Source organism: Staurois parvus, unplaced genomic scaffold, assembly GCF_062004578.1.
Source record: "Staurois parvus isolate SC_StPar_1 unplaced genomic scaffold, SC_StPar_1.0 ptg000045l, whole genome shotgun sequence".
NCBI classification, from domain to species: Eukaryota; Metazoa; Chordata; class Amphibia; order Anura; family Ranidae; genus Staurois; species Staurois parvus.
The window spans coordinates 3,058,034-3,071,270 of record NW_028317841.1 but is presented as its reverse complement, the minus strand read 5'-3'; the positions used below and the strand labels follow the sequence as shown (position 1 = coordinate 3,071,270).

At 39.5% G+C, this 13,237-nt stretch overlaps 1 protein-coding gene across 4 annotated transcripts in view; it reads left to right on the top strand.

Moving 5' to 3' along the window:
* Positions 1-13,237, top strand: part of DOK6 (docking protein 6) — a 723,957-nt gene that overhangs the window by 521,568 nt on the left and 189,152 nt on the right. For all 4 annotated transcript variants that reach the window (XM_089664054.1, XM_089664037.1, XM_089664045.1 and 1 more), the window contains one exon: positions 3,469-3,586. In XM_089664054.1, coding sequence (XP_089520180.1) covers positions 3,469-3,586 — 118 coding nt within the window. The remainder of the gene's footprint in view (positions 1-3,468; positions 3,587-13,237) is intronic.

Here is a 13,237-nt window from a genome sequence, read left to right as displayed (position 1 = left end):
TGTCTGTCCCTGAGTAACAATTCTCTGGCACTCAGTAACAATTCTGTCTGTCCCTGAGTAACAATTCTGTCTGTCCCTGAGAATGAATTCTGTGGCCCTGAGTAAGAATTCTCTGGCACTCAGTAACAATTCTGTCTGTCCCTGAGTAACAATTCTCTGGCACTCAGTAACAATTCTGTCTGTCCCTGAGTAAAAATTCTGTGGCCCTAATAACGTTTCTGTGGCCCTAAGTAACAATTCTCTGGCACTGAGTAACAATTCTGTCTGTCCCTGAGTATGAATTCTGTGGCCCTAACTAGCGTTTCTTTGTCCCTAAATAACGATTCTGTGGCCCTCATTAACAAGTCTGTGTCCCTGAGTAATGGTTCTCTGTCCCTAAGTAACTTCTCTCTGTCCCCTATTCTCGTTTCTGTGGCCCTAACTCTGTCCCTGTCCCTAGTACAGAGCGGTCTGCCTCTGTTCAATGACTGCAGGCAAATGAAGATTTCCAAAATGGCCGCTATATATACCTCGACCATTACACAGTGCTGGCTGGCTGGCTGCTGATTGGCTGATGCGATCACATGTCGTTGAGGAATGCATTATGGGGCAGCGCGCCTTGTCTGCGCGCCTTCCCCGACATCCCCGCTCCGTCGCCGCACATGTCAGCCGCCATTTTCGGAAAAATTTCGATTCGCGCGTCCGAATTAGGCTGTTTTTCGGATTCGGCACGAATCGAAATTTTTCCGAAATTCGACTCGAATTCCACTTCGGATACTTCGATTCGCTCATCTCTAGACATCATATGAAGTCCTCCCAGAACAAGAGAACCACCTTGCGCCTGTCATTAATTGCCTAGCTGTCATGTTGATCCAGTTGCTTCAAAAATGTGGTAGATTACAGCAAACATTTTGGAGAAAATGCCCAATCAAAATTGTTGATTTTTGTATTAGATGAATTTCTGGCCCACTGCCAGAGCCCCCACTGCTTGAAAGCTGTCCACAAAAAGTGAACCTGTGTGTTGCACAGGGAAACTCAATATGTTTCCTAAACTGCTTCCTACCCCAATTGCACATATATACCTTGATTTTGCTCCATATTACTCACTGCTGGGAGCAAGAATAAGAGGGCATGAGTAAGCATCAAGTTTTGACCCTCCCACATGTGACAACTCTCGCCTAGCAGCCAGCAACCAAGAAGTCTAAAAGATGTCCAGGTATTTTTCTTCACCTATAGGAAAAAGCCTGCACAGGCAAAGCTCGGGTTCACATTAAGCCATCCTTAAAGTGTAGCTACACTCAAATATTTAGTCTATAGCAGTCTACCAATTCTTTGATGGCTGAATGATATTTTAGTGTTTTTTTTTTCTTTCTTTTTTGCCTTTATTATTACCAGGTGATCCAGGCCAGTAACACACTCCCTTACTTAATATGGATGGATACTCATTCTTCCACTAGGGACTAGTAGATTTAGATGGACTTTACAGACTCTATGGGGTTTATTTACTAAAGCTGGAGAGTCCAAAATCAGACTCCCTTCTGCATAGAAACCAATCAGCTTCTAACCTCAGCTTGTTCAATGAAGCTTTGGCAATGAAACCTGGAAGCTGATTGGTTTCTATGCAGAAGGGAGTCTGATTTTGGACTCTCCAGCTTTAGTAAATAAACCCCCATGTGACTTAAGCCTAGTACACATGATGAGAAAATCGGCCAAAAAATATCACTTTCGGAGCGATAGTCCGATAATCTGACCATTAGCACACAGCTTTTGAGAGCTGATCATGACAGTTCAAGTGAAAATATCCAAAGAGAAAAGCACAAAAAATATTCTCATATGATAAGAGAATGAATGATTTTCTTGTAAAGGATAAGTTCACCTTTTAACAAAAAATAGTAAATGCACATTTTTTTGCAGGTAAAAAAATGTGCATTTATTATTTTTGGTTTCTGGAGCCTCTAAAGCATTGCACCAGCAATCAGCAGGTCACTGGGGCTCTGTAGGTTTCAGCCTGACCTGTCAGTATATCTGCTTGCTCATACATTCCATACGGGCAAGCAGATACTGACAGGAAGGCTCAATGAACTACTACAGTTCACTGAAAACCACAATCTGACAGCCTCAAAGGCTGGCAGGACTTGTAGTTTTCCCATTCACAGAATACCCATTCACAGAAAAAGTGTGACAGCTAGCTGGCAGGAGAAGATCCCCTGCTAACTGTCACAACAGGGATTGGGGGGGTGCGAGGGCTGGTCCAATTGTAACATGTTACATCCTGAATATGGGTGTAACATGTAACCTGTTAAGAAAGGTGAACTTATCCTTTAATCAGTACATTATTTGCCTGTACAAAATCGAGTGACGAAGACTGTGCATGCTTGGAAATGAAGGAATACATTCCAATACAATACATCACTTCCAAAGTTGTATTCTGTCTTAGGAGAATTTTCGTAACTTTAGTAACCTATTATTTATTTATTATTTATTTCAGGTACTTATATAGTGCTGTCAATTTACACAGCACTTTTCATGTATATTGTACATTCACATCAGTCCCTAACCCTCAAGGGGCGTACAATCTAAGGTCCCTAACTCACATTCATACATACCCATACTAGGGCCAATTTAGACAGGATCCAATTAACTTAGCAGCATTTCTTTGGAGTGTAGGAGGAAACCGGAGTACCTGGAGGAAACCCACACAGGTACAGGGAGAACATGCAAACTCCAGGCAGGTGGTGCCGTGGTTGGGATTCGAACCAATGACCCTAATACTATCAGGTGGAAGTGCTAACCATTTAGCCACTTAGCCACTTCATTTCTGATATTAGACTAGCATGCAAAATAAAAAAGCGGACGATCATTCATCCAATATTCTTGTTGTGTGCACAGGGCTTTTTAAAACTTTTTTAAGCAGCTATAGCAAATGTTTGATCATTGTAAGCACCGAGGTCAAATTTTTTTCCTCAACCCTATAATTTCCACTTTGTCTGGACATTTTGGTCTGTTAAATGAAAGTGAAAAATAACAGACTTTCTGGAGGAATCAACAGGTGAAAAAATAGCCTAAAAAAGAAAATCCACCACATATCAGGATTGGCTGCAATATATTACATTTTTGTTTTTGGGTTTAGATACATTTTAAGTTTTTGTCTGCCATCAGTCTAGTGGTCAACAGCAAGGTAAATCTAAAGTGCATTCTTGCATCTGAATCCAACCTCTGGTTAAGACAAGGTATTAATTAGACTTTATGTTATAGTGGAGCCATTGCTTACTGCTGGTAACACCTGTAATGCAGTTGTGAAAATCATCTTCTAAAAATAAATACATAAATATAGATATTTAACTAGTCTGGTAATTATGTATACATCTCTCAGCTTATTATAATACTGTATGATGCCTATTATAATAATGTAGAGTAAATTGTTTCAAATATGTTTTAAAGTCTTGACAGATACTTTACAAATACTTCATTTTTCACACTGTCTTTCAGCTTCAGACTACTATGACTGAACCAATGACACTGTCAAAGTCCATCTCACTTCCTCGGAGTGCCTACTGGCATCATATCACCAGACAAAACAGTGTTGGTGAAATCTACAGTTTACAAGGCAAGTGACTTAAAAATAAAACATTGCACCTTTTAGTTAGCTTCATGCTGTGCACAACTTATTAAGATTGCTTTTTATCTTTGAGTTTGTTGTGTTCCTTTCATTTCAATTGATCAGCTGTCATGATCCTCAGTGGGGACTATGATTTTTCAAATTGGCATGTTTTGTTGTCATTTTAGCAACTAATAGCAAATCACTGTGTAGACTGCAAAGGCAATTTAGACATGACTTTTTGAACTTTGCAATGTAAATTGCAGCCATCAAAAGTTCAGTGTACACCATGGTTTTATGCTATGCTCCCTGATGGGCTCCTTAGATGTTACAAAATAGGATATTCATATTTGCATAAATCATACAAATATGACAATACCTTAACACAGTACTTCCTTTTAAAATAACTGCTTCTGATGCTGTGCTACTAATTTATCACTAGGGTAAGAGCTTTAGTACATTGTTCCATAATGTTTATGCTGGTTACATAGCAATGTTCTCTGATTAAATGGCTCTATCTCACAGCTTCGTTTTGAAGAATGCAAATGTACAGTACTTTCTAATAGCTGCATTAAAATTTTTTATTCTACTATATTGTGATGTTTATAGGAATGTAGCATCTGCTGGAAATAATATGGACGTATTAGTATATTCTCTCACACTGTTACCTATGATAGTATAAAAGAATATGTTCATGAAACCCATAACCTATTTTCTTTCCTCCATATTTCTCTTTAACTTTAATAGGAATGAACTGCAATAATATACAATCCTTAGAGTTGTATGTAGATTCCATTAATGGGTCAACCCAATTAGCAAGTATACATGTTAATAAAACTAGGATACTAAACAAAATACTTCTGCAACAGCATTTTACATATGTGCTACTGTCAGACCATGGTAACCAATTTCTGTAAAATGCAGTGGTTTGTTGGCTGTCTAAAATGTCAATTTGTATTATGCTCTTGGGGTATAAAAAGAATCCTTGGGCTTAATAAATCAGCCCATGTGGTATCATTCATATTGCTTCTATGCCACCTCCAGCACTCAGCACCATTAATGCTAGCCTGGGTTTGGTTTGCAAGACCAACCTACAATATGCAAATGACCAACATAGTGCCTGAACCTCACTAAGGTGTATGGGAACTAAATCTTGTAAATTTTTTTCAAGACCTTTTTCCTTCTAATATGCTCTATAATCTTCCTTCTAACATTAGTGTTTTCTGTCATCAAATTGATCTTACTTTACTCCTCCTCTCTATCCTACAGCTTATATATAATCACCTTCATTCCTACCCTCTCTCTATTACTGTTGCCATCACCTCCTGAAAATACTGAACCCACATGCTGACCTTTAATAATATACAGGATGTACAGTATATAGCACCAACAGTTCACACATCGCTTTACAATCGAAAGAGACAGTACAATAAAATACAAGAGGGTTAAGAGGGCCTTACTCATAAAAGCTTGCAATCTAATTGGGTGTGAAAGGGGTACAAAAGGTAATAACTGTTGGGGATGAGTGATGGGAGAGTTAAAAGCTGTAGTGGGAAGTCAGAGAAAATGAGACATTTGATAAAGTACATTTCACAGAACACAGTGCAGTGTAAGACAAAAAGAGAAAGTTAGATAGAATGCAGAGGTGTCATAAAATTTCCGCTAGTAGGAAATAAACAAAAAAACTAAATAAATATACAAAATATACCGATATACAGTTTATGTTGCTCAAATTGTGCATAAACTCTATTAACCACACCCCTTTTGCAAGCAACACTCACCAGATTCTGTGAGGCCAGTTATATGATAGGAACGTCTCAAGTGCTTAAAAACTGACCCCAAGGGGGAGATTTACTAAAACTGATTCACTCAGAATCTGGTGCACCTGTGCATGGTAGCCAATCAGCTTCTAACTTCAGCTTGTTCAATTAAGCTTCGGCAATAAAACCTGGAAGCTGACTGGTTTTTATGCAGAACAGAACCTGATTTTGCACTCCCCAGCTTTAGTAAATAAACCCTGAAGGGTTTATGCACAATCTGAGTACCATTCGTGAAGTGGAATGATTCACAGCCAAAAAAGGATTGCTTTATTGGAAAGGTTTTTTTTGGAAGCACTTTTAATGTACACTTTACATATTATTGATCACTCTATTGGAATATGAATGTGAAGACGTGGACAGAAGTTTACGGACAGAAATAGTCTAGCAGAGCAGCTTAACTGGTTCCCTGCCAACTTATAGCAGAACTACTGCTACAGGGCGGCAGGGCTGCACAAAATCACATATATATATGTGATTTTGCTTTTCCGGGTAGGGGGTGCAAGCGCTGCCCTACCTGTGCTGCCATTGGTGGCTACAGCTGTTGATCACCAGGTCCCGGCCAGAGATTCCCGGCCGGTGACCTGTGATCATCAAGGAACAGTGAAAGGGGAGAGGTCTGTGTGTAAACAACACAGATCTCTCCCCTGTCAGTACTGACTTGCAAAGCAGAGCAAAACAAAGCAGTATGTTTCCCTTGTAAAGCACACACAGCACACATAGTAAAACAGCACACATTTAACCCTTTGATCCCCCAGATGTTAACCCTTTTCTGCTCAGTACCATCAGTACAGTGTCAGTGCTTTTTATTAGCTATGATCACTGTATTAGTGTCACTGGGGATGTCATAATATCCACCGCAGTCCCGTTGTCTTGCTAAGTTGCTGATTGCCTCCATTACTAGTATAAAAAAAAAATTAAATTCTAGTATATATACCACCATTTGTAGACACTATAACTTTCACGTAAACCAATTAATTTGCATGTATTGGGATTTTTTTTTGCAAAGACATGTAGCAGAATACATTTTGGTCTAAAATTATGATGAAATTTGATTTTTTTTTTTAATTTATACTGAATATGTTTTATAGCAAAAAGTAAAAAATATTGTTTTTTTTCAAGATTGTCAGTCTTTTTTTGTTTATAGCACAAAAAATAAATACTGCAGAGGCAATCAAATACCACCAAAAGAACGATCTATTTGTGGGAAAAAAAGTACATACATTTAATTTGGGTGCAGTGTTGGATGACCACACAATTATCAGTTAAAGTAATGCAGCACTCTATAGCAAAAAATTGCCTGGTCAGGAAGGGGGGGGGGGAGTAAATCCTCTGGAGGGCAAGTGGTTAAAGCAATATGCATCTATCCTGATTCTGCTTTTTTTTTTTTTTTTTTTTTTAATTAACAGAGCCAAACTTTACATATTTCAGAATTTCTCTGGTAAATGAGGTACCATCATAAAAAGTGGTTACACTAATGTATTGAAATTTGCCAATCAGGTAGACACCAAATTACAATGTCCAAGAGGCTAATAAAACACATTATATGAGCTAGATGTACTGTAATATCTATATCATATTTGCTCTCTATCATAATTGGCATTAAGAGTGACTTACTCTGCAAGCAATTCAGACTCTTCATGGAACAAAAGACCAAAATAATCTTGCTTGAGTATTTCTCACTTTTAATCCTTTTTAGTTTACTTTTACATATGCCTGTGTTGCAGTATTTATTTAGTAAATATTTTCTGCGCCATCTTTTTTTTCTTTCATTAAAACAATATTCAAAAATCTTTAAAGTTGAATCTCTGAATGTTCTAACCAGAAACTAAAGAACTTTTCCCTCTTTAAACAATATACAGTATATATTATAATATATATATATATATATATATATATATATACATTGTGTTCCAAATTATTATGCAAATTATATTTTTCTCATTTACCTAAATAATTGATGTAATTAATTAATAATTAATTAATTAATAATTCTCATGTTATCAACTATTAGGAGTACAATTCAAATTTTATTGAACAAACCTCCTAATGATAACAGTATTTTTTTTAAACATAAAAAACTTACAATGCACTGTTCTAAATTATTACGCACAGTAAGTTTCAAAACACTTTATAGGTTGTAAAGAACTGAAAATTGTCATTTGTTGTGTTGCAGCATATTTACTGAAATCAAAAGCTATTTCAGTCAAACTTTTAACAACATTTTAACTTTTTAAACATTTTAACAGGTCATGTTACATTGTAACATAGGACCCCTTATTTGATAGTAGCTTCACAAGTCTTGCACCCATTGAACTTGTGAATTTTTGGACAGTTTCTGCTTGAATTTGTTTGCAAGATGTCAGAATAGCCTCCCAGAGCTGCTGTTTGGATATAAACTGCCTCCCACCCTCATAGATCTATTACTTGAGGATGCTCCAAAGGTTCTCAATAGGATTGAGGTCAGGGGAGGATGGAGGCCACACCATGACTTTCTCTCCTTTTATCCCCATAACAGCCATTGATGCAGAGGTATTCTTTGCAGCATGAGATGGTGCATTGTCATGCATGAAGATGATTTTATTACAGAAAGCATAGTTCTTCCTTCTGTACCAGGGAAGAAAGTGGTCAGTCATAAACTCCACATACTTTGCAGAGGTCGTCTTTACACCTTTGGGGCCCCTAAAGGGGCTGACCAGCTCTGTTCCCATGATTCCGGCCCAAGACATGACTCCACCACCGCCTTGCTGACGTCGCAGCCTTGTTGGAACAGGGTGGCTGTCCACCAACCATCCATTACTCTATCCATCTGGACCATCCAGGGTTGCACGGCACTCATCAGTGAACAGGACTGTTTGAAAATTAGTCTTCATGTATTTTTCTGCCCAATGCAGCCGTTTCTGCTTGTGAGCATTGGTTAGTGGTGGCCGAATAGAAGGTTTATGCACAGTTGCAAGACTCTGGAGGACTCTACACCTTGATGTCCGTGGGACTCCAGAGGCACCAGCAGCTTCAAATATCTGTTTGCTGCTATGTAATGGTATTTTAGCAGCTGCTCTCTTGATCCGATGCATGGATCTGGCAGAAATCTTCCTCAATGTGCCTTTATCTGCACCAACCCGTCTGTGCTCTGAATCAGCCACAAATCTCTTAATAGTGCGATGATCACGCTTAAGTTTTCGTGAAATATCTAATGTTTTCATACCTCGTCCAAGGCATTGAACTATTTCACTCTTTTCAGCAGCAGAGAGATCCTTTTTCTTCCCCATATTGCTTGAAAATGGTGCTCTGCTTAATAATGTGGAACACTGTCCTTTAGTAGTTTTTTCTTAAATTGGGCTCACCGGCCAACCTAATTATCACAGGTGTCCGAGATTGTTTTCAGTGATCAAAAGAGCCCTGAGACACAATGCCATCCATGAGTTAAACTGAAAAACAAAATATTTAATCTTTGTGACACTTAAATAGAATTTGCATAATAATTTGGAACACGGTATATATATACTATTATAAACTTGTTACATTAATGTCTGGTCATGGCAATAAAAGCTACAGACATTTCTTTTAAAAGTTCAGAATCACAATTAGAAAACAATGTGTGTTTACGTTAAGACATGAGGTGGCAGCTAACGTGTGTGTAAAGAGTTGACTTCGTAGTTCACCTGCTTAAAGTGGAGTTCCACCCAAAAGGGGAAGCTCTGCTTTCCTGCTTCCTCCTCTCCCCTCGTCGGCCTCTTTTTAGGAGGGGAGGGAGGGGGGAGTGGATACCTGGTTTTGAGAGGTACCCGCTTCCACCTCCGGCTCGTATTCACCACGGCAAACTGAGCGGGAAGTTTGGCCCCCCTCCTTCTCCCCGCAGTCTTCTGGGACACTTCACAGAAGACTGCTGGACCAATCAGGAGGCACAGCATTGTGTATTATGAATGGGAATTAAGATGGCCGCTGCATTCCAGCGTGCATTCCAATTACCGGAGGTGAGGGCTTATGACGCAACTTCCGCTGACGTCACTTCTGGTATTTGGAACACATGCTGGAATGCGGCTGCCATCTTAATTCCCATTCATAATACACAAAGCTGAATACTGATAGTGCCAGGAAAGGCACTTTTTTTGTGAGTGGCATTTATATTGTTTGACCCCATAGTAAAGTTTTATACAGTTTTGCACTATGAGATGTCTGGCTTTGTTTTGATTTATGCTGAAAATATGAAATACTGCCTGTGGAGGAGAGGAGTTTCCTAACATTGATACAGTCCTAGTGGAAAGTTACTGGTTACTACCAGCAACCATGGTTATAAGGGCGAAGGAATATTGGCCATCAGGACCGGATTGCAAACTGGGATAGTCCCAAAAAGCGAGTGTGACTTACCTAGAGATAGGCAGTCATGAAATGACGGTGAGTTTACATCTATGTGGGGCACCAGTATGAACACAGTGAAGTACTTGTCATTTCAGTATGGAGTATCATCGTTAAAGATACAGCATCGATGCACCAATTATTCACATGTTTGGACTGAATATTAATATTTTATTTGTATTTTGCTCAGTGTTATCACTTTAAAGATTGCAGTTTGTTTTGTCAATTTGTGACCTTAGCACGGTCCATTATTTAAATATATTAGCTGTGATTCAAGTACCCAGATTTCCAGTCATAGATAAGGACTTTGACATTGATACTTTTTTTTCTATCCTTTATAAAAATATGTCATGCCACAGAAGCAGTAGGCCTGGTAGCTGATGCCAGGGCTGAGAAGCTAAGCCCTGGAGGCCTATGCGGACTTGTGAACTGAGAAGGATGATGATTAAGAGCCATAAAGTACATTATAATCACAAAGTATCAATTGATCCAAGAGATACACTGCAAGAAATTTAGGTCACTGATGAAAGGACCTGCAGATGCTTAGATGGATGTAATAAGCTGTCTAAAGCCAATATCAGCTGATAGGCACAAGTGCTAAACTTGTGGCAAGCCTACACATACCAAGAACACATGTTGTGAGCAGCAGAACACCTTGCCAGCTACTCGACACCCATTCTTTTGTTCTGTTCCTCAGCGGAAAAGTGGGGAGTGACAATATCAGTCTACAGACTGTCCTTGTGAGCAATTAAAGCATTTCTGGCTTTTGCGTAGAAGTCACTCTTTATTGCCTTGAGCTGCTGGGTGGAAAGTGCATTATGCCAGAGAAATTCCGAACTCACTAGCATACACTCACGAGTACCTTCTGCATAGGTTTTTGTAGATTGGGGGCAGGGATTGGGATGAGAGTGGTCTAAGACTAAGATGAGATTTCCACACCTGTGCTGCTGGCTGCAGATCTGGGGACCCTGACCTCCAACTATGCTTCTTCTGATGAAATCTAGGATTCTGTAACCTGAACCTGACCTTCTTGGCCTATCAGGGTACTGTGTAAAGATGTGGGTGTGACATCAGGGCAACATGGGAATGGATAGTGGGAGGAGGGAAATAGGGTCAAGGTGCAGTTTTCTTAGGTAAAAAGATGGGCATGGAGAAACCACATTATGCACATTTGCCCAATTTATGTCTGGTATGGAAAATGTAATTGTTGAATCTGATGACAATGTGCACTATATTGCCAAAAGGATTGGGACACCTGCTTTTACACGCACATGAACTTTAATGGCATCCCAGTCTTAGTCCATAGGGTTCAATATTGAGTTAGTCCACCCTTTGCAGCTATAAAAGCTTCAACTCTTCTGGGTAGGCTGTCCACAAGGTTTAGAAATCTGTCTATGGGAATGTTTGACTATTCTTCCAGATGCACATTTGTGAGGTCAGGCACTGACATTGGACAGGAAGGCCTGGCTCGCAGTCTCCACTCTAATTTATCCCAAAAGTGTTCTATTGGGTTGAGGCAAGTACTCTGTGCAGGCCAGGAAAGTCCTTCACCCCAACTTGCTCATCCATGTCTTTATGAACTTTGCTTTGAGCACTGGTGCGCAGTCATGGTGGAACAGGAAGGGCCATCCCCAAACTGTTCCCACAAAGTTGGGAACATCAAATTGTCCAAAATGTCTTGGTATGCTGACACCTTAAGAGTTCCTTTCACTGGAACTATGGGGCCAAGTCCAACCCTGGAAAACAACCGGACATCATAATCCTCCCTCCACCAAACTTTACACTCGGCACAATGCAGTCAGGCAAGTATCGTTCTCCTGGCAACCGCCAAACCCAGATACATCCATTGGATTACCAGCCAGAGAAGCGTGATTCATCATCCCAGAGAACACATCTCCACTGCTCTAGAGTCCAGTGGTGGTGTGCTTTACACCACTGAATCCGACACTTTTCATTGCACTGGGTGATGTAAGGCTTTGATGCAGCTACTCGACCATGGAAACCCATTCCATGAAGCTCTCTGTGCACTGTTTCTGTGCTAATCTGAAGGCCACATGAAGTCTGGAGCTATTTAGCTATTGACTCTGCAGACAGTTGGCAACTTCTGTGCACTGTGCACTTTAGCATGCGCTGACCCCGCTCTGTCATCTTATATGGCCTACCATGTCATGGCTAAGTTTCTGTTGTTCCCAGTTGCTTCTACTTTGTTATAATACCACTAACAGTTGACCATGAAATATTTAGTAGCAAGAAAATGTCATGGATGGACTTATTGCACAGGTGGCAACCTATCACAGTACCACACTTGAATTCACTGAGCTCCGGAGAGTGACCCATTCTTTCACAAAGGTTTGTAGAAGCAGTCTGCATATCTAGCTGGTTGATTGTATATACCTGTGGCCATGGAGATGATTGGAACACCTGAATCCAATGATTTGGAGGGGTGTCCCAATACTTTTGTAAATATAGTGTATTTCTGGTGTTAGAGATCACATATAGTGCTGAATAGGCAACTGAAGTGCAGGGAATATAACCCTTGATAACCCCTTTTTTTGCTCTAATCCAATGGAATCTGCCTTTTCCAGATTTCAGCTGCTGTCCTCATTTGCCACAAGACAGTTGGCTGGAATTTAGTGCTGCCTTTGAGCAAGCACTGCAGATTGAAACAAGAAACTCACAAGCCAGGTGTTCTGCCTTTCTGTGGAGATAGATAGAGATGAGCGAATCGAACCAGGCGAAGTGAAATTTGTTTCGAATTTCAGGAAAAATTCGATTCGCGTCGAATCCGAATATTAGCATACTTCGGGTGCGCGAATCAGATTTTTCCCGATCAGCCGGCAAAAGTGTCCCTGCAGAGAGCTCCGCTATTTCTGACAGTTCTCTGACAGTTCCTTCACATGTACAGCGGTTGAAACATTGTATCTATTTGTTTCCATTTAGGATACAGATGTTTTTATTCGGAAACAGATACAATGTTTCAACCGCTGTAAATGTGAAGGAACTGTCAGAGAACTGTCAGAAATAGCGGAGCTCTCTGCAGATACACTTTTTGCTGTACTGGAATACTTCTTCTTTTCATTCTTCTTTTCATTCTTCTCATTCTTCTTTTCATTCTTCTTTTTATTCTTCTTCTCATTCTTCTTTTCATTCTTCTTCTTCTTTTCATTCTTCTTTTCATTCTTCTCATTCTTCTTTTCTTCTTCATGAAAAGAAGAATGAGAAGAAGAATGAAAAGAAGAATGAGAAGAATGAAAAGAAGAATGAGAAGAAGAATGAGAAGAAGAATGAGAAGAATGAAAAGAAGAATGAGAAGAATGAAAAGAAGAATGAAAAGAAGAAGAAGAATGAAAAGAAGAAGAAGAATGAAAAGAAGAATGAAAAGAAGAAGAAGAATCTTTTCATTCTTCTCATTCTTCTTTTCATTCTTCTTTTCATTCTTCTTCTTCTTCTTTTCATTCTTCTTTTCATTCTTCTTCTTCTTCTTTTC